Below are 25,860 nucleotides of genomic sequence, written 5' to 3'. Positions count from 1 at the left end.
CTTAGTCATATTTTGGCAACTATAACTTAGGCAATTATGCTATAAGGCTTCGCTAGAAGTCATTGGATTGTTGTTTTTTTTTCAATTTGCTAAGAGTTTAATAATTTTCTGATATTTTTGTGTGCATCATCTGTGTTTTTCTTGTGTCTCTTTATCCGTTTTCTTCCATAGGCAACTTGAATTTTGTGTCTAGTGTTTGAAAAAGTCCTTTTTATGTTCAAGGCTTGCTGAGGAGTGTGCGTCAGAGCCTGCTCTGATGAAGAACCCATTTACAGCCCCTTATAAACACAGCGATGCTCAGGATTCACTGGAATCTGTCTGTCAATGTCTGCTGCGCTGCTGTGATTCTGTGTGGATACCAACTGTGCTTGTAAGGGCTAAATACAGTTATATACTTCAACTCTGAATGGACCAGTTGATCTCTTTGTGACATTATATAGTGAAAAAGTTATGGTAAAAAGTACACCCTTCATTCAAGATTTTTGATTTAGAAATGTGTTGTTAAATTATTGTTGTCAGAATTACATTTAAAAACAAACAAGATTTCTGCCAAAGAATTTTGTGTAAACTGGTCAAGCATAATACAAGGACCTCATTAGAGATGCACCAGTTTATCTGCAAGAGATTTTTATTGTTTGGCTCTAATAATGAGCTGGTTTCCCCCCATTCATCAATGCATTAAAACCACAAGTACATCAAAAAAAATGTACAATGTAATGAAAAGGTTCAATATTTTTTGTCATTAGTTTCAGAAAGTGGAACTCATATATTATATAGATCCATTCCACATAGAGTGAAATATTTCAAGCCTTTATTTCTGGTAATTACGATGATTATGACTTACAGAGAATAAAAACCCAAACTTCAGTGCCTCTGAAAACATAAGATTTATTACATAAGATTATTGGAAAAATAATACTTTAAACAGAAATGTCAGGCCCCTAAAAAGTATATTAATTTCTATAAAATCAATACTTGGTTGGGGATCCTTCTGCATAAATTACTGCATCAATGCGGTGTGACAAAGGGGTGATCAGCCTGTGGTTCTGCTGCGGTGTAATGGAAGCCCGGGTTGCTTTGATAGCTGCCTTCAGCTCATCTAAATTGTTGGATCTGGCGTCTCGTCTTCCTCTTGACAATATTCCATAGATTCTCTATGAGGTTCAGATCAGGGGAGGTTGCTGGCCAATCAAGAACAGGAACACCATGGTCACTGAACTAGCTTTTGGTGCCTTTGACAGTGTGGGCCATTACCAAGCCCTACTGGAAAATGACATCAAGTGCTCTAAAATTTCCTGGTAGGTGGCGGCATTGACTGTGGACTTCAGAAAACCCAGTGGACCAGAACCAGCAGATGGCATGGCACCCCAAATAATCTCTGACTGTAGAAACGTCACACTGGACTTCAAGCAACGTGGATTCTGTCTCTCTCCACTCTTCCTCCAGACTGAGGGACCTTGATTTCCAAATCAAATGCCAACTTCCCTTTTATCTGAAAAGAGGACTTTGGACCACTGAGCAACAGTCCAGTTCCTTTTCTCCTTTGTCCAGGTAAGACTGTATTCATCTGTCCGTAGCGGCTCTTGATGCGCTGGCTCCAGCCTCAGTCCGCTCCTCGTGAAGGTCTCCAAAATTCTTGAGTTGATTTAGCTTGACATACTCTCAATGCTGCGGTTATCCCTGTTGCCAGTGTACCTTTTCTGACCACATTTTTTTCCTTTCACTCAACTTTCTATGAATATGCTGTAACTTTTTCACAATATTGAATTTTCTGTAACAATGAATTTTGGATATAATAAATAAAATGACAAGAAATAAAGGCTTGAAAACGTTCACTATGTGTAATGAATCTATATAAAATTTTACTTTATGAAATGAGTGACAAAAAACATTTTCACAATATTCAAATTTTTTTTAGATGTACCTTAAAAACACTCACTATTTGCCTTGCTATAAATGCATCAACCAGCAGCAGAAACTTTGAGCACTTTTTTGTTTAATTAAAAGATTGTTAAGATTAGGTTCATGTGTAATGGTGTATAAATAGGGATGATTGTGTAACTCCTCATTATTGGATTCGAAACTATTACCCTTGCCAAAGAAAACGGTTTGAGATTATTTTCAGTATTTTAATAATGTGTTGTAGTCCTTAGAAAATTGAATCAAAATTAGAATCAACAGATCAGATCTCGAAGTAAACATCAAATCTGTATTGGCCAGGAAGAGTCGATTTTAGATCTCACAGTAACTGTCTAACATGGTGGTTGAGGGGTGATGATTTGGGTTTATTTGGACCAGTGTTTTCTAAATTAAAATTTTTAGGCCATCAGTTTGAGAGCTGCAGCTTAGGTTAAACTGGGTCACAAAGCAAGACTACAACCATAAAATGCCAGCAAATTTAAAAGTTAAAAAATAAGAGGAGCAAACGCCAAGCCCAGTGCAAATACTCAGCCCTCATTTGAAGTTATTAGGTTGGAGTTAAAAGAAAAAGAAGCAAGTTGTTTTATAAGAATCTGGTTAATGAAACATTGGAGCTTAGGTGTGATGTGCAGCATTTTGTCTTGACTGTGCTCTTATGTTTAATAAATAGGTTAAACATATTTCCAATGTTGAGTAATTTCTAGCATCTTCTCATATATTATACTATATTAACAAGCACAGGTGCACCAACTTTGTCTTCAAGTCTTTTAGACAAATGCAAACCTGTGACTGTTTATCAGTGTCGTAGTTGTATGGCTGGTAATTATTCTGTGGAAAGAAAAATAATTACACAGGAATATTGTTTCTTTGTTTTCATCTACAGAGAACATGTGATGGTCCACCTAGTGCCCAGATACTGGAGTCTCTCTACTCCATCCTTTGTTCACAGTTTGTCCTTCTTCCATCTTCAATGCCACAGTTTGCCAATAAACTGGGTGAGCTTTATAATATTGTAGGCAATAATGAGTCTCATACCTGTTGAAAAATCTATCTGAAGGATGAATCTGGCAAGAATGAGGAGATTTTATGTATTTATCAAAAAATGTACAGTCTAATTAATCAAGGATTACATTTATCAGGCATACATTAAGTGTAAAATGTACTAATTCATCAATAATTCTTCAGAAAAAAATCTTATTTTCAAGCAGCTGTGAGGTAGTTTTAATTTTATGAAACATTTGTAAAAATCCACTAGATAATATAAAGAGACTGAAGGTAAGACTTTTGAGAGACTGTCATATGTTGTAAACTCAGTGTGTAACATGTAGTAACACAATGTCTCAATGAATACAGAAACATTTTTACATAAATAATAGACTTTATAACCAGATGTACTTTAATAAGTTCTGAATAGCATTTAAGATTCCTGATGACTAAGATAGTCTATTTTGTTTTCTTCTAGTTTCTAAATTTATTCATCTTGCATTTCTTGTTTCTTCCAACTAAAAGCTCTTCTCTGATAAAACCATTTACATTTAATTCAACTGACACTTAGTGGAGTCTCATTAGCTGGTGAGGTAAACAAACTTTGCAGTGCAATTGGAGAACACTCACTGGCCACTTTGTTAGTTACACTTTGCTGCTTTAATTCTTTGTGACATAAATTCAACACGGTGTTGAGAACATTGCAGGCTCTTGCTTGGGCTCTACATTCATGATGCAGATGTCCTCGATGGAGATTAGGCCACTGTGGTGGCAAGTGGAAAACAGTGAACACATTGTCATGTTCAAGAACCCAGTTTGAGAGGTTTTGCACTTTGTGACATGGTGCATTATCCTGCCGGGTGTACCTATCAGAAGATGATCAAAGAGGGATGGATATAGTAAGAAATTTTCACTTAAACCAGTGGCAACCTGTCCAGGGTGTACCCCGCCTCCTGCCTGTTAAATGTGCACCTCAACTCTCCTGTTTCCACCAGAACTGTCCGTCGGGAGCTCCACAGGGTCAATATACACGGCCGGGCTGCTATAGCCAAACCTTTGGTCACTCATGCCATCGCCAAACGTCGGTTTCAATGGTGCAAGGAGCGCAAATCTTGGGCTGTGGACAATGTGAAACATGTATTGTTCTCTGATGAGTCCACCTTTACTGTTTTCCCCACATCTGGGAGAGTTACGGTGTGGAGAAGCCCCAAAGAAGCGTACCACCCAGACTGTTGCATGCCCAGAGTGAAGCATGGGGGTGGATCAGTGATGGTTTGGGCTGCCATATCATGGCATTCCCTTGGCCCAATACTTGTGCTAGATGGGCGCGTCACTGCCAAGGACTACCGAACCATTCTTGAGGACCATGTGCATCCAATGGTTCAAACATTGTATCCTGAAGGCGGTGCCGTGTATCAGGATGACAATGCACCAATACACACAGCAAGACTGGTGAAAGATTGGTTTGATGAACATGAAAGTGAAGTTGAACATCTCCCATGGCCTGCACAGTCACCAGATCTAAATATTATTGAGCCACTTTGGGGTGTTTTGGAGGAGCGAGTCAGGAAACGTTTTCCTCCACCAGTATCATGTAGTGACCTGCCCACTATCCTGCAAGAAGAATGGCTTAAAATCCCTCTGACCACTGTGCAGGACTTGTATATGTCATTCCCAAGACGAATTGATGCTGTATTGGCCGCAAAAGGAGGCCCTACACCATACTAATAAATTATTGTGGTCTAAAACCAGGTGTTTCAGTTTCATTGTTCAACCCCTGTAGTTTTCTTCATTGCTTCTTCCATTGGCTTTTTTATTTTTGGCATCCAGTCATGCCATATGCTGTACTTCTGGTTGAAAAATGTTGACATAATACTTTCAGGGAGCAAACAGCCTTGTCAGAAGGAATTTAGAGACAGCAATGCAGCCTCGTAGTGAAGCTGTGAAAAGATTCCTAACCTAAAACTGGCCGATCATAGTTGCTTTAGAAAAGTCAAATCAAATGTTCCTGTCAAGTATTTGTGATGAGTTACTCTGTTATAAAAAGGCACATATTGAACAAGATTTGTCTTCTAATCGGGGATTTCAGGTGACTAAAATCAATCAACAACAGCCGTTGAAAGTTTATTGTATACAGGTCCTTCTCAAAATATTAGCATATTGTGATAAAGTTCATTATTTTCCATAATGTCATGATGAAAATTTAACATTCATATATTTTAGATTCATTGCACACTAACTGAAATATTTCAGGTCTTTTATTGTCTTAATACGGATGATTTTGGCATACAGCTCATGAAAACCCAAAATTCCTATCTCACAAAATTAGCATATCATTAAAAGGGTCTCTAAACGAGCTATGAACCTAATCATCTGAATCAACGAGTTAACTCTAAACACCTGCAAAAGATTCCTGAGGCCTTTAAAACTCCCAGCCTGGTTCATCACTCAAAACCCCAATCATGGGTAAGACTGCTGACCTGACTGCTGTCCAGAAGGCCACTATTGACACCCTCAAGCAAGAGGGTAAGACACAGAAAGAAATTTCTGAACGAATAGGCTGTTCCCAGAGTGCTGTATCAAGGCACCTCAGTGGGAAGTCTGTGGGAAGGAAAAAGTGTGGCAGAAAACGCTGCAGAACGAGAAGAGGTGACCGGACCCTGAGGAAGATTGTGGAGAAGGGCCGATTCCAGACCTTGGGGGACCTGCGGAAGCAGTGGACTGAGTCTGGAGTAGAAACATCCAGAGCCACCGTGCACAGGCGTGTGCAGGAAATGGGCTACAGGTGCCGCATTCCCCAGGTCAAGCCACTTTTGAACCAGAAACAGTGGCAGAAGCGCCTGACCTGGGCTACAGAGAAGCAGCACTGGACTGTTGCTCAGTGGTCCAAAGTACTTTTTCGGATGAAAGCAAATTCTGCATGTCATTCAGAAATCAAGGTGCCAGAGTCTGGAGGAAGGCTGGGGAGAAGGAAATGGCAAAATGCCAGAAGTCCAGTGTCAAGTACCCACAGTCAGTGATGGTCTGGGGTGCCGTGTCAGCTGCTGGTGTTGGTCCACTGTGTTTTATCAAGGGCAGGGTCAATGCAGCTAGCTATCAGGAGATTTTGGAGCACTTCATGCTTCCATCTGCTGAAAAGCTTTATGGAGATGAAGATTTCATTTTTCAGCACGACCTGGCACCTGCTCACAGTGACAAAACCACTGGTAAATGGTTTACTGACCATGGTATCACTGTGCTCAATTGGCCTGCCAACTCTCCTGACCTGAACCCCATAGAGAATCTGTGGGATATTGTGAAGAGAACGTTGAGAGACTCAAGACCCAACACTCTGGATGAGCTAAAGGCCGCTATCGAAGCATCCTGGGCCTCCATAAGACCTCAGCAGTACCACAGGCTGATTGCCTCCATGCCACGACGCATTGAAGCAGTCATTTCTGCAAAAGGATTCCCGACCAAGTATTGATTGCATAACTGTACGTGATTATTTGAAGGTTGACGTTTTTTGTATTAAAAACACTTTTCTTTTATTGGTCGGATGAAATATGCTAATTTTGTGAGATAGGAATTTTGGGTTTTCATGAGCTGTATGCCAAAATCATCCGTATTAAGACAATAAAAGACCTGAAATATTTCAGTTAGTGTGCAATGAATCTAAAATATATGAATGTTAAATTTTCATCATGACATTATGGAAAATAATGAACTTTATCACAATATGCTAATATTTTGAGAAGGACCTGTACTTTGTTGAAGCTAGGTAACCTATCAATGTAAAAGATGTGCAGTCACATGCTGCAGCTTAAAACCCAAATGTTAGTGGATAAAGTTATTTTTTCCTGCTTGCATTTTTAAATAAGCTAAATATAAGCTATTACGGAAGTTATTAAGTTTATTTAAGCGATTTTGAATGACTCTTATGGGACTTAAAATCGTACAGAAACCCTGACATTAAAGTTTGACCAAATGTGAAAAAGATGAAAGGATCTAAACACGCATTGAAGACGTCTCATAAGAAACAAAATGTAAAGAAATAACTTCTGGAAAGTTCTAGAAAACATCCTATCCTGGATACCCGGATAATTGTTCTCACCTTCTCGCCCCTCTAGTATCTTCTGGTTTCTATCGGTTGGCTGTGGAGCATAAAGCCCTCCTCTGTGCAGGAAACAGGTAAGCAAACAGCTATTAAAGCAGCAGTTTAGACATGGAGCTGTGTGTTCTGTTTCTTTATCCAGTAAATACCAACTCAGTGACGCAACAAGGCCTCAGAAAGCAAAAAAACAACCTGTCTGTGAAACCCTGCTAAGGTTTTTGAAATCGTGTTGTCAGCAATGTGTTAACACACTCTGCCTTAGATATAAGCATATTGACTGTTATTTGTATGTCTGAGGCTACGTGTCTGTGCTGCTGTGTTTGAAAGTGTGCCTGTAGATGTGGTTGAGGTAGGTTTTAGGCCCCCTGCTCGGAGCTGTAATGAAAGTGAACTATAATTGGTCTGGGTTTCATATTGAAAGGAGTTTGTGAAAGCACATCCTGTCCTCTGTCTCACAGTTCAACTCAGTATGTATAGTATGATCATGGTGTGCGCATGTATTTCTTAGATGCCTTGTTCTTTTCTGTTTTTGCTCTGCATTTTTCTTCCAAATATTTCTGCTGTTATCTTATGCATTTATGGTTATATTCTGTCTTTTGTGAGCATTTCTCCCTTTTATGAACTCTTACAGGAACCCAAATCTGAATGCATCTTGCTGTGGTTTTCTGCAGAAACTAAGCATGTGTCTGCTCTTCCAGTCAGACCCTCCTTGTGGCTCCTGTCATGGTATACACAGCTTGCATTCATGGTTGCACTACATATAGGAGCTGCATGCATGCATGCAGGGGGAGCTGGTGCCTATCTCCAGCAGTCTATGGGCGGGAGGCGGGGTACACCCTGGACAGGTCGCCAGTCCATCGCAGGGCAACACACATACAACCATGCACACACTCATTCATACCCCTAAGGGCAATTTAGAGTTACCAATTAACCTATCAGGCATGTCTTTGGACTGTGGGAGGAAGCCGGAGTACCTGGTGAGAACCCACGCATGCACGGGGAGAACATGCAAACTCCATGCAGAAAGACCCCAGGTTGGGAATTGAACCCAGGACCTTCTTGCTGCAAGGCAACAGTGCTACCAACTGCGCCACCGTGCAGCCCGTATGGCGCATGTTTACATGTTCTCCCCGTGCATAAGTGGGTTCTCACCGGGTACTCCGGCTTCCTCCCACAGTCCAAAGACATGCCTGTTAGGTTAATTGGTCACTCTAAATTGTCCTTAGGTGTATGAATGAGTGTGTGCGTGGTTGTTTGTGTTGCCCTGCGATGGACTGGTGACCTGTCCAGGGTGTACCCCGCCTCCCGCCCATAGACTGCTGGAGATAGGCACCAGCTCCCCCGCGACCCACTATGGAATAAGTGGTAGAAAATGACTGACTGACTGACAGTTTACATTGCATTGCAAAAGTATTCACATCCCTTTAGCCTTTTCCATTTTGTCACATAACCACAAACTTCATTGTCTTTTGAAGGGACTTTATGAACTACACAAACACAGTATTGCGTATTTATAAAGTGAAAGAAAAATTATAAATATAGCTTCCAAAATGTTTCTTTTACAAATAAACATCTGAAAAGTGTGGTGTGTGCATGTATCAACCCCCTTTACTCAGATACCCCTAAATCAAATCCAGCGCAGCCAACCAAATTCAGAAGTCATCTCATTAGTAATTGGAGTCTAGCTGCAAGTAATTTAAATTCAGCATAAATGAAGGCCTCAGACGTTTGAGAGAACATCAGTGAACATTCAGTGTAACGAAGACCAAGAAGCACCGCAGACAGGCCAGGAGGAAAATGGTGCAGAAGTTTAAAACAGAGTTAGGTTTTTAAAACAGTATCTCAAGCTTTGAACATCTCACAGACCTCTGTTCAACCCATCTTCATCTGTCATCCATTAAATGGAAAGATTATGGCACCACTGCGAGACCAGCAAGGCATGGTCATTCACCTAAACTGACAGGTAGAACAAGGAGAGCAGCCAGGAGGCTTATGGAAACTCTGGAGGAACTTTAGACATTTACAGCTCAGGTGGGACAATCTGGTAGCCATACTCCCGGAATTGAAAATAAAATAATTTCACTATCAACCATCCATGACTAGGTGCCCCTCATAAGATTTAAGACATAGCCGACAAAAGAACAATGAAATAGGTTATCCAAGAGCTAAGAAGCACTCACACAGTGTCACATAGAGCTTCAGAAAGACCAGGAGTTAGCAGGTACAGTTTTTCCCAAGAAAAGTAATGCACTCAAACACAATGAGCTCTATCCTCACTCACTGTCTAAGAGTTCTGATAAATAAAACGCATGTTTTATCTTGTTTATAGCTTGCTAAAGGAGATGTGGACAGGCCAGAGAAATATTGGGAGAATATAGTCTGGTCACCTGATGATAAAACCGAAGCTTGAGATGTCATTGCACACACCAGTTTTGAGGGAGAATGGTTCAGCACGTCACCAAAAAAACACCACCCCAAAAAAGGCTTTTGTTTGAATATTTAATAAATTTCGATAAGCGTGATCGGTACTTTTTCAATTCTTTTTACTCACAACTTCATTTCCAACCGACACCTAGTGAGAATTTCATCACAACAGAAATATTAGACATATATTTACTGGGAAAAACATATGTCTGCTGCATACATGCCACACTTTTCAGATTTTTGTTTATTTTCTATTTTGAAAACATTATATCTCTTTCCTTCTGTGGCAAAATGTGGAAAAGGTTAAAGGGTGTGCATACTATTGCAAGGCACTGTACATCATTTAAGAAAAGAAGCTGAAGTGTGTCTGAGCCAGCCTGGCCGAAAAACAACACGAACCTGCTGATGATGCAGGTTTTAGGAACACCAGCTCTACTATCTATACAGAAGGAGGGGAATGGATTCATATACTGTTGACATACTGGATGCGTGAACATGCTTTAAAACATCAGTGTAGAAGTGATTATGTCAATATCAGTATACTTTGGGACATCATGAGTCCATCTTATACCATGCTACTTTTGATTATTGTAGGATAAAATAATATGAATGTATAAAAAACTAATAGATAATCAAAGTCAGCACTGTTTCTGCTCTCACACTTTCCACGTTGTTGTCACCTAAAATGTAAAATGCACAAAAACATCTCAGCTGTTCCCAGGGGATATGTTGCCCTGTTCAGTAAAATATTTCTGTCTAGTAGGGAGCATGTATCACTGTGTTCCTATCTGTGTCATGTTTGAAAATGTGTATGTAAGCACTGAGAGTGCTCCAGAGTTTTGTTTGCTCCATTTTCTGTCTGAAACACTTTTATCATTGCTATCTGTGCCATCTTTAGTGTCTTATGTATCTGTTTCTTTTTTTTTTTGGTTTGCCCTTGCCTTAGTTTTAAAATCCATTCATTCATGTTTGTCATTATTTTAGTCTCGCTTTTTCTCAGAGTGAAAGGAATCCTTTCCTGCATTTCTCTCCCTCCATTTTCTCTGTTATACCCAAAGCTCTTAAATATTTTCTGTGCTTTTATCTTAAACTCCCTTTCCGTTGAAGTAATAGTATAATCAGTGTCTTTTTTCTTTATTTCAATAGAGCTCTATATAATGCCCTACACATAAACCCACCTTGTCTTTTTTCTCAAGATCCTAAACGATAACAAAGGTTTACTTTCTGTGTTTTCCTCCATGGCTCTTCCAGATAATTTCTTATTCACTCATTGATTTCTTCTGTTTACAAAGCTTGAACGCCTAAAACTAAAATAGTTGTTATTCAGTAACATAATGATTATAACATGACCTTGAATTAAGGTAGGATTTCCAGAAGGCATTAATTGACATTTTTTTCATTCTTGATTTGTCTTTTTTTCTAGCGTGTTTTTCTGCGTGTTTAAGATGTTTCCACGATTCAACCCACCCATCCAGGGTTTCTGTATAGAGTTTGCATGTTCTTTCTAGACTGTGGGAGGAAACCGGAGTACCTGGTGAGAACCCACGCATGCACGGGGAGAACATGCAAACTCCATGCAAAAAGACCCCCGGCTGGGAATTGAACCCAGGACCTTCTTGCTGCAAGGCAACAGTGCTAATTTAAAATCATAATTTTGAAATTTTTTTTATTTCTTAACCAAAAATCATTACTTACGAATAGAAATCAGAGATGTCGTCTGGTGTTGTGATTATGGGCTCAAAGCTCTTTAATAATTACAAATTATTAACCAAACCACAAACTGTCACTGTTTATTCAACCGCTTCACCGAAGGTGGGGGAACTTCGACCTTGTTTTCACAGATAAATCTGCACGAAATAAACACAAACGCTTCTCTTAATTATATATATGAAGATTTATTGAAGCCAAATAATTCTGATATACCATTATTCTGGTCCAAAAACCATCACCTAACTAACAAGCACTATCCTACACAAAGGGAATAAAAATGACTACCTAACAATAATAATAAAAGAAAAACATATATGCACATTTAGTGTCTATGAAGATCAAACCAGTAGTTTTATGGACAAAATGTGTCATTTGGGTTAAATGGAAAGAAATCCTCCTGTTGTGTTGATGTCTCGATTGCAGCGATCAGCTGATAAAACGGTGGAGCCACGCCCCTTTAGGCTCTAGCAGCTGATTGCCCCAAATCTTGACAAAGAGTCATAAACTCTGAGGCGGGAACTCAGTGGAAAATCTCCAGCAATAAAACTGGAACAAAGAGTGGTCGGGCGAGGCCCAGACCGCAGTTGCTTTGAATGAAAAACTTTTAAAAGTCCAACTTCTAACTCCTGGCTGATTTGAGATTAGCCGGACAAAACTTTAACCACGCACAATTCAGCAGCGCTTGCGCAGTAAATCAAAACACAGCTCAGCATAACATAATTCAATCAGAATTGCATTCAACGAGTTAATACCTGAGATGAACTACTGGTGATTCTAAATCACCTTAACTGCCTCATCCTGCCCAGACCTATCCGGTTTAATATGAAGAGAATGAAATTACTTTGAAGTTGATTTCTGCTCTCCACCGGTCGAGGAGGGATCAGGTCTGAAGAAAAATGGAAGTGGGGGGGGGGGGGGGGGGTCCACTGTGATAAAACACAGTGGACCAACACCAGCAGCTGACACGGCACCCCAGACCATCACTGACTGTGGGTACTTGACACTGGACTTCTGGCATTTTGGCATTTCCTTCTCCCCAGTCTTCCTCCAGACTCTGGCACCTTGATTTCCGAATGACATGCAGAATTTGCTTTCATCCGAAAAAAGTACTTTGGACCACTGAGCAACAGTCCAGTGCTGCTTCTCTGTAGCCCAGGTCAGGCGCTTCTGCTGCTGTTTCTGGTTCAAAAGTGGCTTGACGTGGGGAATGCGGCACCTGTAGCCCATTTCCTGCACACGCCTGTGCACGGTGGCTCTGGATGTTTCTACTCCAGACTCAGTCCACTGCTTCCACAGGTCCCCCAAGGTCTGGAATCGGTCCTTCTCCACAATCTTCCTCAGGGTCCGGTCACCTCTTCTCGTTGTGCAGCGTTTTCTGTCACACTTTTTCCTTCCCACAGACTTCCCACTGAGGTGCCTTGATACAGCACTCTGGGAACAGCCTATTCATTCAGAAATTTCTTTCTGTGTCTTACCCTCTTGCTTGAGGGTGTCAATAGTGGCCTTCTGGACAGCAGTCAGGTCGGCAGTCTTACCCATGATTGGGGTTTTGAGTGATGAACCAGGCTGGGAGTTTTAAAGGCCTCAGGAATCTTTTGCAGGTGTTTAGAGTTAACTCGTTGATTCAGATGATTAGGTTCATAGCTCGTTTAGAGACCCTTTTAATGATATGCTAATTTTGTGAGATAGGAATTTTGGGTTTTCATGAGCTGTATGCCAAAATCATCCGTATTAAGACAATAAAAGACCTGAAATATTTCAGTTAGTGTGCAATGAATCTAAAATATATGAATGTTAAATTTTCATCATGACATTATGGAAAATAATGAACTTTATCACAATATGCTAATATTTTGAGAAGGACCTGTAGAACCTCTGTGGGTTTCCACCTGCGCCGGGTGTCGGCGTGGTCTTCGATCGGTAAATAAATCCCCTGATCTTCTCGTATCAGACAGATTTCCAGCTTTCAAGCTCTTCCGGGAATGGCCTTGTGGAGCCAAAGTTTGCCTGCGAGCTTTTGTCTCTCCAGATATGTGCCTCCGATGCACTGTCCTGTGAGACAGGCGGGAAATGGCCACGAAACTCTGCATCTTAGCTGGTTTATACTCCCAGTGACGTCAGAGCTGCGACGTCTGTTGTGCTGCGTGCGTCAAAATGTGCGACCAAAATGGATGGCCCCAACATGAGAGTGTTGGTGCATGGTTGCTGGTCCCGGGTGTCTCTTTTTAGTGGCCTTGTGATGGACTGGCGACCTGTCTAGCGTGTACCTCACCTATCACCCCGAGATAGCCACCAGTCCCCTGTGACCCTGCAAGGAGGAGTGGGTATATTCAATAAATGGGTGGCTGATATTCTCTTGAATTGTTTTTGGTGGCTACATCCGCTGTTTTCACGTTTTATAGCCTAGTTCTTCATTCTCCTTATTTTGATGACTGATCCGCTCTTAAATTTGACCCCTCTTGCAGTTTATGTTGCTGTTTTAAGAACCATATAACCTAATTCAAAATAATGAATTATCCATAAGTTAAGGAGGCTTTCTTTTCTAGAACTTCTTCATGTTCTTTTTCCGTAAATCACACTTTATTTCAGTGCAGCTGAATAAGCCTTGATTTTACATATTCTATCCAGGGTTTTTGAAACTTTCACTTAAAAAAACAGTTGATACTGATCTTTTAGTTTCTTTTAGAAAACATGATGGTCACATTTGTTGCTTTAGTGTTTATTTTAGAGCATCTAATCTATAATCTGCTAAAACCCTGACAAGGTTTAGATTCAAACAGGAACATTAATGTACTTTTGCCGCATTAAGCATGACATTTATCATGTACAATTAAACACAAACACAAGCAAATATTTAAGACTGAAAGTGTAAAAAAATAAAAAGCTACCACAACTTGGTGGCTTAGGTTTTTACAACCTTTAAACTAATACATAAAAAGTCAAGATTCAGTCTTCCTGGTTTTTATATCTCACATTGATTACAGAAAATCTGACTAACCTGAAATAAAGTTCAGATGTCCTACTAGGAATTTCCTGACATTTCCTCATTTGGAGCCTTTAGCTGAACCGATAATATTTACAAAGGATCAAAGTGATCTCATTGCACTACAGTACCAGGTATATATCCTCCTATTATCTAACCTGAGATTCTGGTTTTGCTTGTTTGTTTTTCTGTCTCAGCTATTTTGCTGATGCAGTAGAATTTACAGTTAGGTTTACTCTGAAAATAGTCACTAGGATGCCGTGTCAATCAATAAGGAGGGAGGTTCATTGCCACAGACTGCATGAAACCTGCGCCGTTGCCTGTTGTAGTTGGTCTGAGCAGCATGCAGCCTACAGCTGAAAATGCAATAGTGTCTTTCATGAAGAGTAAAAATTGGTAATAGCCACTTTAGATTCAGCTCCTTTACCTTTCATTTGCATGAAAATACTGCATGGGCTCCACAACTAATAAAAACACAAGACTGAAACTGGTCAAGGAGGCTTCTAGGAGACCAACAGCAACATTGAAGGAGCTGCTGGAGTTTCTGATCAGTACCAGTTCTGTTGTACTGGTGACAACAGTCTCCTGCATTCTCTCTCTATCTATATGTACTAAATATTTCTTCAATAGAAAACATCCAGGCCTAGCTAAAATCTCCTGAAACCTTGTGGTAGAATGTGCTACTGATCCTAAACAAAAAACAACAGCATTAATACAGTGGTGGCTACATCATGCTCTGGGGTTACGTTGCTTCAGATGGAGCTAGATTTGTTTCTCCAAATTGGATGAAATTATGAGCAGTTCCGAAATCCTCAGGTGTCTGCAAGAAACCTCAGGAAAATATAGAAAGAGGAAGGTTGTTATTTTTTCTGAACACTATGAGTCAAAAAGATTTCATAATGAAGAAAAAACAAAGCATTGCCAGAATAAAATTAACGTTTTGAAACGACCTCGCCAGCAGGCTCGTTGGTGTAAAAGGACTGGAGTCTCATGCCTAAGCACCTAATTTTAAAACTTACTCACCTAATAGTTTATATTTAAGTATTTTTTTTAATAGATCTCAAAGGTCTGAGCTTTAAATCTTAATGGTGCTAAAATGTCTTCAATTTAACTTGGTGAAACCTGCAAAAAGCTGTTATGTGACAGATGTTAGCACAACAACATCTGACAACAAACTGTTGGCTAAAGTGTTTAAAAAAAATTGAAAATCTTTTAAATCTTTAATTTTCATCTTCTAGCCCTACAATAAATTAGCTTTATCAAAGCACCCATAATTTGATGCAAGTTTAACTCTGTCAACCTCTGGGGACCACACTGATTGTTGACATAGTTGGTCTATGATACAGATATTGATTTCACACATCCATGACAGCATTGTTCTCTAAAGAGACATATATTGACTTAATGTATGGTCGTACCACAGAATATTGGAAAAGCGATAAATCACAACCTCACATGTTTTTCCAGGGGTGTCATTTGAGGCTTGGCTTTATTCAGAAGCACTAAACTGCAGTAAATGCGCCGTAAATAGGCCTCAGAGCTGCTTGTTCTGCAGTCTATTCAACATCATAAAAGATAACTTTCTTCCTTTTTGTCATGGCATGGATGAACATTTTTGTATTTGATTTCTCATCCCTAGATTTTGAGGAGGTGGAAAATCTTCTGCAGTGCAGCCTTTCCTCTCTGTGCTGTCATCTGTCAGACTGGCCCTCTCTGCTGTGTGAATATCAGGAACCAAAGGCTGTTCAGTATTGTTTGGTGATGATACTTTACCTGGCTCGAAAGCAAGGAGACAGGTAAAAGTACACATGACATTGACTACAGCAAACATCTTGAATCAATAAAACCTTAAAAAATAAAAGCGTCTGGCTTTAATCCTGTTTTGGACATGCAAGAAACACTGTGTGGATATATAATGTGATTTTTAGAAGAGATTTCTTTCTTCCTTTGCCCTACTGAGTGCAGAATAAAAGAAATAGATTAAGCCTACCAGTTAATTGAAGCTATTACACTTTGTTCTTGAGCCTATCGAACAATATTTTCTTTATGTGGGGTGAGGGCGGTTTGAGAAAGATTTCTTTTTTAAAAGAAAAATCTTTCTTCTTGCACCAGAGAGCTTTTCTTTCAGCTCTCCTTGAATATGGTCTCCAAGGAGTAGAGTGAGACACTGTTGACGCTTTTTCAGCCATTCTTACCACATGTTGCAGAGTCTTCATCATGAATCACTCTGCAGTTGCTATGCCAAGGTGTAATCCACAGCTCATCACATCACATACTGTATGCATCGCATCTACAGCGCAAGTTATCTTGTGTTTTATTTAAATGTCACAAACCAATAAATATTTCAGCGTAAAGTAAAGATCTTATTCAAGCAGTTTCATCCAGGAGCTCAGACTGATCGGCTGTTGCTACATGCAGCATTTCTGCAATAAAAGGAGTCTTTGATTAGGAAAGTCATTTAATCAGTTTCTCTGGGGAGAACTATATTAACTGAGCTGCAGGAATCAATTATAATAGTAACGTACCACCAAACTTTACTCTGCTCACTGCCAGTGGAAAAACACTAATCTTTGTTGCAGTTTATTGCCAGAACTTGAAGTTGTAGAAACTTTATCGTTTTTGCTTTTAAAGTTGGTAAAGTCTTTCATTGACACCAGAAAGTTTAATTTGCACAGAATGTATAACTGAAACCTTTAATATTTTTTTCTTTAAATATTTTTATGAATGTTCAGCAAGAATGTTATGTGACAGAAAAAACTGTATTTTATCATTTTTAAGTGTTTGGAAAGTCATTTGTTTTCTGTCCACCAGATATAATATTTTTAGATGCTAATATATCCTTTGGGGTATCTCTCTAATAGCTTTGCACATTTTCAGCAGACTTTTTTGCCGTTTTTGTCTTTGCAAAATAGCTCAAACTTACTAAGTTTGAAATAAGAGCTTCTGTGAACATTAGGTTTCAAGTCTTGCCACAAATTCCCAGTTAGTTTTAGGTCTGGATTTAACTGGGCCATTCCAACACAAGAATATACTTGGATCTAAACCATCCCATACAGCGCTGACTGTGTGTTTGGGGTAATTGTCCTGATGAAGGTTACCCTCCACCTCAGTCTCAAGTCTTCTGCCGCTTCTAAAAGTTTTTCTTCCTTCTGTTCTTTCTTGTTCCTGAAGAAAAGCATCCCCACAGCATGATGCTGCCTCCACCAAATGTCACGATTGAGATGGTGTCTCCAGGGATGTTAAAGTGATAGTTTTGTCTCTTCTGAACTTCAGGGCTGCTGAATCCCCTATGTGCTTTGTGGTAAATTACAAATGGGACTTCTGGCTTTCTGTTACTCTTCCATTAAAGCCAGATTTCGCCAGACACAACCCTACTAGTTGTAGATTTTCCCACCTGAGCGGTGGATCTCTGCTGCTCCCCATGGGCTACTTGGCAGCTTCTCTGATTAAAGCTCTTTTTTTGCTGTTTGTTCACTCATGTTCTCTAAGAAACCTCTGAGCCCTTCAGAAAGTAGCTGTATTTATACTGAGATTAAAATACACACTGATGGTAACATTTTAAGGCAATTGGTTGGATTTATTTAGAGGTATCAGGGTGAAGGAGAGGTGAATACAACTATGCACTGCACTTCTGGTTTTGCATTTAGAAAAACAAAAATATTTCCTTTGTCTCACATTCGTACACTACTTCATGTTTGTAATGTTACAAGATTTAAGAAAAAGCACAAGGGGTGTACATACTTTTAGAAGGCAGTGTAAATAAATATAAAGGTTATTTATCCATCTTTATTAGCGGTACTGTTTTAGATTCAGTGAGGCAGCATTGCAGGGTTTTCTCACCAATATCAAGGTGGAGTTTAACGATGAAGGGAAAGAAATACAACCATCTGTCTGTTTAGTTTTACGTTTTTCTTCTTTTTCCTGCCAAGCTGCTACAGCCAACAAACCGTGTTTTCAAGTAGATATTTTATGCCCTCAGAAATGCAGTTTGTGTGCATCCTTTTAAAATTTTATCCGTCTTTCTGCTGATCCCTGGATTAGCTTTACCTCTAGGGTAGGGCAATCAAAGCCTCTCCTGGCCTTGTGTGTGGTTTACTACCAGGAGATCTGCATTTTATTGGAGGGCTGAAGGTGAATACTGTTTCTGTTTACAGGTTAGAATTGGGAGTCTTTTTCTCTTTGGATTTGTACTACATGGATGTGCTTTTGTTTATTTTTGTCTTGTAGAAACCTGTAGAGGAACACTTCTGTAGGCTTTTTAAATACTTCACTTGTGTGAAATGTGAGAGACTGTTTGCAATCTCATAGAAGTCTATATAGGTGTTGTATTTTTATATTTCTGAACTTGTAAGTTGGTGACTAATGTCAGTTCTGTTCATATAATCCAGGCTGCTCCCAGATCAGACCGTGTTCTCCAGTGTGGTGGCGTTGTTGCAGTCAGTGCAGGAGGAGAGCAACTGTGTTATTCCCTGCTCTGTTCTCCGCTCTGCCCTCTACTTGATGGCAGTGACCCAAGAGAGGAGCCTCAATCTGGTCGGGGTAACTACAAGCAGTTCACCAAACAGAAAACAACACACTGTGACTTAGATTGGTGATCAGCCGATACTTACATGTGAAACCTTCTCCACCAATCCCATCTTCTTATAACCTATTGTGCAAGTTTTGTTTCTTTTTAAAAGGAACTGCGATGCTCTTAATGTTTTATTTATATTTGAGAGCACTGCCTCATGTGTAGTTAAAACAAGTTTGTATTGTATCACAAGTATTGTTCAATGTTTTTCAATAAAATAAGATTGCAATTTTGAAGGTGTATTGTGACCTTATAACACCTGACAGTTTTAGTTGTAAACAAATTACTATCGGACAAAATAGGAATTGCCGGTCAGGCTTTCTAAAGATCGGTAATCGGCCAGAAAACTGCAATTGGTGCACCCCTAATATCAGCTACTATGTACAACTTCATCATCAAAGCAGGGTTTTCTGTTTAGCTTTGTTAAATAGTAAAATGGTCCTTCCCTCCCATGATAAAATATGTCACTACGTCACAAAGCTGAGCTTCTCTGATTGGTTGACATGTTGCGTCAACCTTCAAAAGATAAGATTTCCCAACTCTAGCCTCTGCCCATTTGGACAGGCAAAACGCGCATCAGATGCTTGACGTCTCAAAACGCGCAGCGCTCGATGCACGAAACTCATCATAACGTGCTGCACCAGACGCGTGAAACGCACCACAGGACATCACGACGTCACGAGACGTGCGTGACTTTGCATGAAAACACTCCTGAAGCTCAAATCACATTTGGTCTGAACCCACCAGTAGGATTCTTTGGGAATACGGGCCCATGAATTTACTTTGGGTGCGTTCATTTTAGACATTTTAGATACATTTCATTGATAATTGTATATGCTAACTTATAATTAAGAAAAATATCAATTCTCTGGTCATTTTTGGCTAATAGCAGACCAGACCAAAGTTCTTTTACAAAGAACAGTGATTGCAGCAGAATCTAAATCTAAATTTAAAATAAGAGATTACAGTAAATAACAGGATAGATTTCTTTTGTTTTGAAGTAGAAAATAATTTACTTTTGTCTAGCAAAGATGAAAAGTTTATTGAACAACTAATGTGATCTAAAGTAATAGCATTTTCAGCATTTTTATCAAATTAGCCAATATTCCACCCTGACAATTACATTTTCAAATCATGTCAAATAATCCATATGAGTTTTAAATAGGCCCTTTTATTTTTTTGTTCACTGACTCTAAGGCAATTATTTAATCTTTTTGCATCCTCTGTGGAAGCTTTAATGGCAGCCAATGCTGTTCTTATGTGTCAAGATTTTATCAGTACCACAGTACCCAGACTGATGGGTTTTCTGTGCACAGAGACAAAGATCAGCAAGAGCTTGAGCTCTTTGGGATTTGATGTTAAAAGCATTCAAGTGAAAGTCATGGAATACTCATAATCCAAGATTAACGGACGTTATCTGTCTTTATACACAAAAGCCTCCTTGTGCTTTGGCTGATACAGCACCAGAGTATTAATCTTGTTTAACATAGTTTATCTAAAGATGAGCAGAACAAATGGCATTCATTCAAAATGTGTGCTGCTTTTTCTTAAAGAGCATTAAGCAGCATTTCTAAAAGTGCTCAAAGGTAAATATATTCTGCAAGATTAGATAACATTATGTATTCAGTTATACTTCCAGCTGTATCTGAGGGGTTCTGACTCAACCTACTTTAAAAGCAGTCTCTCTGTTACATACATTTACAGTATCTGAAAGAAAGTTATTTGGTTTCATCAAACTTCTTTTGCTCTTCTGTTCAAGGCTCATTTGAACTGCATCATCAAAGCGCTCTCCTCCTGCCAGAACTTCTCTTCCCTCTACAGTCACCACCCTGCACTCCTCCACTTCATCTGGCGCTATCCAGAACTTGCAGAAAAGTTTGGAGCCCTGGTCTTGGAGCTTTGGTTCACCAAAAAATCACAGACAGATGCCATGAAGAACACGGTATACAATATAAAAAATTATCACTTCAGCGAGTTTCAACAAATTACATTAATTATAACTACAGTTAGTATTTATTGTCATTTCTTTCCAGATATGATCAAAAGTGATGAAACGTTGTTGGATTTAACTACTTTCAGGCAGACGTGCAAGAAACTGATGAAACAATAGAAAGCCAAACACATCAGCAGCAGGATGAGGAACTAGACTTACAAACCTTGGAGATGCTGTCTCTTATGGAGAAGTACCCACATGTCATGCTGACCCTCTTGGTGAGATCCTTAAACTATCGCTACAAGTCAGAGTGTATGTTTGTAAACCTTGAAACTAAAACATGAAGTCTATCTTGTGTTCTAGATATCTTGTCCAGTTTTGTAACTTCTTTGCTTTATAGTTTTCTAAGGATGACGCTACTACTACTGTTTCATCTGTGTTAATACAGGACATGGCTGTCAGCAGAGAATCTCCTCTTGCAGAACATGTCTTGGATGTGCTAAAGGTTATTTTGCTTAGACAAAGAGAGTTTGTGACAGATTTGTGCACAAGTCTTAGACCAGCTCTGCTACAGGCATTGCAGCGGATAAGTGTGGACAACATGGCTAATGGGCTGGGACAAGGTCACGCTGCACCAGGTATGAAACTTAATCTGACATTATAGTTATGAAGATGTAAACAGTATTATAGAAATAAAAGGATAGCTAATAAAAAACATTTTCTCAGTGTTGTGCACAGAATAATGTGAAATAACTTAAATTCATAGAACAAACCAGTTAAATGGAATTGAATCATCTCTGCAGAGATAAAGTTGTCTTTGCTTGCAGTTCACTGGTAGAATAACAACAGATTAGTTCATTTGAAGTTATTCTGCTGTGGGTTACCGTCATCTCTGATGCAAGGTTGCAAAGATAATCTCATATTTACTCAGACAAAGTGCAATTCATCTTTATGTATAAATCACATAAACAGCACCGGGCTAAACTGACACGCAGAATACACACACTGTCAAATTTAATTAGTGGGTTCCTTCCTACAGGGGAAATGTATTGCTGCAGATAAAATATATTTGTTGCTCAACACTCAACAAACACTAAAAGATTTACTCACAGTTTGGGGGAGAAGTTTACATCCACTCATCACTTACAGGAATGTCATTACATATAGGTTTAAATGGTATTTTGGAAGTGTTCTTTTTCACTGTGTTGTGATCATACAGTGCACAACATTAATGGATTTAAAACACAGGAACCGGGTTGAAGTTTGAATTTATTCAGGATTTTCTCTAATGTACACAGTTATTTCTCATTTTGACATGTTCTGATATTACATTTGGTATCATTGCCTTTTATCCTATTTCTCAGGTAGCACATTTAAATGTCCCAGCTGTTATTATATGTAGTTTTGGGTATGATAAACACTCTGTATTTTGCATGTGTAAAAAATACCAGAAACACAATAACCAGCATGTCTTTTTTGTTATATTATTATGTGTTATATGAGGTAGTATGTTGTCCATAAGCCTAAAAACTCATTTATATGGCGTTGTCCCATGTCATCTGGACATACATAAACTTTCAAAAGCATACACACCCCTGCCGATTTCGAGGCTTTTCTGGTGTATAAAAATTAGAAGATCGTAATTTTTTTCATAACTCTTTCTACAAATAATGAATTTGCATTCGCATAACTCTTTAAAATTTAAATGAAAAACAGACGATTCAAAGATGTAAAAAAAATCTAGAAGAATATGTATTTCTTGCGAAATTGTCGTGTGAAGGCTGTGAGCTAAAATGTTTCAGCTGAATACTACTGAAGAAGGTCAGAATATAAGAAAAATTCTAATTCAGAAACTTTAAAAATGTTTTTGTCGATCCATCTATTCATCCATTTGTCAATCATTCTTGCATATATCTATCTAGTCTGTGGGTTTTGCAGATCTCGCTTGTAAAGTCTGAGCTCCCTAGAAATATCTGGCATAAATGTTTGGTAAAGTTTGATTTTATACTTTATAAAGGGTAATAAAAAGACTGAAACTCTGGAGATCTGAGCCTGAAAAGATTTTAATTTAACATGAAGCACATTAAACAACCACAGGACCAAAGTGCTGTAAACAAAATAAATGCAACAGCAGTCACATGATACAAAAATAAATCAATAATAAAATCAAAAGGACCTAAAAAATAAATAAAACAGCCCCGTATTAAAATAATAAAACAGTAATACAATCAGTCAGATTGAGGTAAAACAATTCAAAGTCAACATCTAAGATGGTATCAAAGGCCAGGGAGAAGAAGGGAATTAAGAAGGAGGCGACTGTGGCTCCCACAACCATCTTGCAATCAGAAGGTTGTGCGTTTGATTCCAGCTTCCTCCTGCCAAGTTGATGTGCCCCTGAGCAAGGCACTTAACCTCAATTTGCCTACCGATCTGCGTATCGGTGTATGAATGTGTGAGCGTTAGTGAGTGCGATTGGGTGAATGTGGCTCTAGTGTAAAGCGCTTTGAGTGGTCTGTAAGACTGGAAAAGCGCTATATAAGTTCAGTCAGTAGATTTACCAATTAAATGCAGACTGGGCAGAGGCCTGTCTGATGTCCAAGGGAAGATCGTTCCATAATTCAGGAGCTGCTACAGCAAAAGTATGGTCTCCTCTGGGCTTACGTTTCGTCTGCGGGACACTCAGGAGCAGCCGATTAGCTGACCTGGTGTAGGGATGTAGCAGCTTGGACAGGTAGGATGGGGCAAGGCCTAAAAAGCTTTAAAAGCAAATAAAAATTTTTTAAATGAATCCTAAAATATACAGGCAGCCCGTCCAGGGAGGCCGAAATAGGGGAAATGGGTTCAAACCTCTCTGTGCCAGTCAAAAGACGTGCAGCAGCATTCAGTACTCTGTAAAGCTGAGAGATGAAGGAACCACTGATGCCTTTATAAAGTTTGTTAAAGTAATTCAGCCGAGTGGTAACAAAGGTGTGGATTACTGTTTCGAAATGCTGCTGAGAAAGAAGTGGCTTTATTTTAGCCAGATGCCTGAAATGGAAAAAACTGGAATTTAACAACCAGTCTAATGTGATTTTCTAACTTTAGTTTAGCATCCACTTTAACCCCTAGGCTAGTAACAGTTGGCCTGATGTAACGGGCCAAGGAACCAACATTTACACCGGTGGAGCTTCCAAAGACCATCAACTCAGTCTTTTTCTCATTGAACTTTAAAATGCTCACAGCCATCCAGGTTTTTTAGTCCTCCAGACATAAAAACAAAAGGGCCCAGGGAGTTTGAGTGCTTTTTCATATCTGGATGTCATCTACATAACAATGAAAGGAGATCCCATATTTTCTAAAAAAAATAAAAAATAGAGCCAATACGTAAGCAGATACAGGGTGAAAAGGAAGGGGCCTAAAACTGAGCTTTGTGGGAACCCTCACAAGAGCGGAATCAGCAGGATCATTCACTAAAAATATATCATTAAAATTGTTTTTAAAAAGGGCTGATTCTGTACTCCCCTCCAACCTAGAGGGGAGTTCCTGCCTCAAGTGGAGGAGTTTAAGTATCTCGAGGTCTTGTTCACGAGTGAGGGAAGAATGGAGCGGGAGATCGACAGACGGATCGGTGCGGCTGCCACAGTAATGGGGGCGCTGTGCTGGTCCGTTGTGATGAAGAGAGAGTTGAGCCGAAAAGCAAAGCTCTCAATTTACCGGTCGGTCTACGTTCCTACCCTCACCTATGGCCATGAACTTTGAGTCATGACCGACAGAACGAGATCCCGGATACAAGCGGCTGAAATGAGCTTCCTCCGTAGGGTGGCCGGGCACTCCCTTAGAGATAGGGTGAGGAGCTCGGCCATCCGGGAGGGGCTCGGAGTAGAGCCGCTGCTCCTCCACATCGAGAGGAGCCAGTTGAGGTGGCTCGGGCATCTATACCGGATGCCTCCTGGACGCCTTCCTCGGGAGGTGTTTCAGGCATGTCCCACCGGGGGACGGCCCAGGACACGCTGGAGGGACTATGTCTCTCAGCTGGCCTGGGAACGTCTTGGGCTCCCCCTGGAGGAGCTGGAGGAGGTGTCTGGAGAGAGGGACGTCTGGGCGTCTCTGCTGAGTCTGCTGCCCCCGCGACCCGGTCCCGGATAAAGCAGAAGACGACGACGGGGCAGATTCTGTAATTTGTAAAGACTTAAAACCAGACTGTAAAACCTCTAAAATGTTGTGTTCTTGCAAGTGTTCTATTAATTGGTTGTAGACTACCTTCTCAATGATTTTTCAAAGAAATGGCAGGTTAGAAAATGGCTGTAATTGGCAAGAATATAAGGGTCAAGAGTGAGTTTCTTAATCAGAGGCTGTACACCTACATATGTAAAATTTAACATTTAGAATGTGGTCCGTGTCCTGACATCACTACAACTCTAATTTAGGACAGACATTTAAGGTGGATATATCTAAACTTATCAGGTGTTCTTTGAACTAATGCTGCACTTTTCTAGCGCTTACCTTGTTGTGTTGAATGAAAAGTAGAGAAAAATTGGAAAGAGACACAATCACATGGCAACACACAGACAGCTGGCAGGGGAGACTAGCCAAGCAACAGAGCTATAAAGTAATCTTGAAGGTTTAATAGGTTAGTTTGGCACGACATAGCCTGCAAAGCTTAATGGAATGCACTTAGTCTAATTATTTTCAAATCTAAAAGGAAAGTCTTAAACGAATAGCTGCATTGAGTTACTTTTGTAGGATGGCAACAGTTTTTTTTTAAGTGTTACAAGCTAATTGTGCTTTCAATAAGACACACTTTTTATAAAATGTTTTCAGATATATTTGTTTTGATTTTGTCTTTTCTCTCACTCTTGTATCTTTTAAACACATCAAATAAAGGCCAAGATTAATTCAAGGTTTTAAGCACAAATGCTCTACTGCCTTCAACCTAAATAATTATTCAGTACGTGATTAGGGTTGTTTTTATATAAAGTAAAGCCAGATAGTGTAATGTGAACGATTAGATTCTAATAATTATTTTAGTTTTTGTTTTTTTTATCCAAGCCTCTGCTGTTAAAAAGGAAAAAAGGCCGCAGTCCCTTCTGAAAACTTGAATAAATTTGTTAAAAACTTTTCACTGAAGACTTTCCTGACTAATGTTGGACCAGAAGACCATCAACTCCAGTTATATGAAATGGATTCTCCTCTGACAGCAAAGTGATGTAAGAAACTTGTTTACCTAGATAGAACGGCCATATTGATTTACTTTCTTCAATTTT

General features: G+C 39.5%; 1 protein-coding gene across 1 annotated transcript in view; it reads left to right on the top strand.

Annotated features, from left to right (window-relative positions):
• LOC124862329 (meiosis inhibitor protein 1-like) overlaps positions 1 to 25,860 on the top strand; it is a 103,104-nt gene that overhangs the window by 35,260 nt on the left and 41,984 nt on the right. Inside the window, exons 15-23 of the mRNA XM_047356176.1 lie at positions 223 to 370; positions 2,804 to 2,915; positions 7,014 to 7,074; positions 7,629 to 7,723; positions 15,754 to 15,910; positions 18,503 to 18,653; positions 20,444 to 20,626; positions 20,764 to 20,895; positions 21,066 to 21,255. Coding sequence (XP_047212132.1) covers positions 223 to 370; positions 2,804 to 2,915; positions 7,014 to 7,074; positions 7,629 to 7,723; positions 15,754 to 15,910; positions 18,503 to 18,653; positions 20,444 to 20,626; positions 20,764 to 20,895; positions 21,066 to 21,255 — 1,229 coding nt within the window. The remainder of the gene's footprint in view (positions 1 to 222; positions 371 to 2,803; positions 2,916 to 7,013; positions 7,075 to 7,628; positions 7,724 to 15,753; positions 15,911 to 18,502; positions 18,654 to 20,443; positions 20,627 to 20,763; positions 20,896 to 21,065; positions 21,256 to 25,860) is intronic.

The sequence above is a fragment of the Girardinichthys multiradiatus genome, chromosome X (genome assembly GCF_021462225.1).
Source record: "Girardinichthys multiradiatus isolate DD_20200921_A chromosome X, DD_fGirMul_XY1, whole genome shotgun sequence".
NCBI classification, from domain to species: Eukaryota; Metazoa; Chordata; class Actinopteri; order Cyprinodontiformes; family Goodeidae; genus Girardinichthys; species Girardinichthys multiradiatus.
This window is presented reverse-complemented; position numbering and strand designations above follow the sequence as displayed.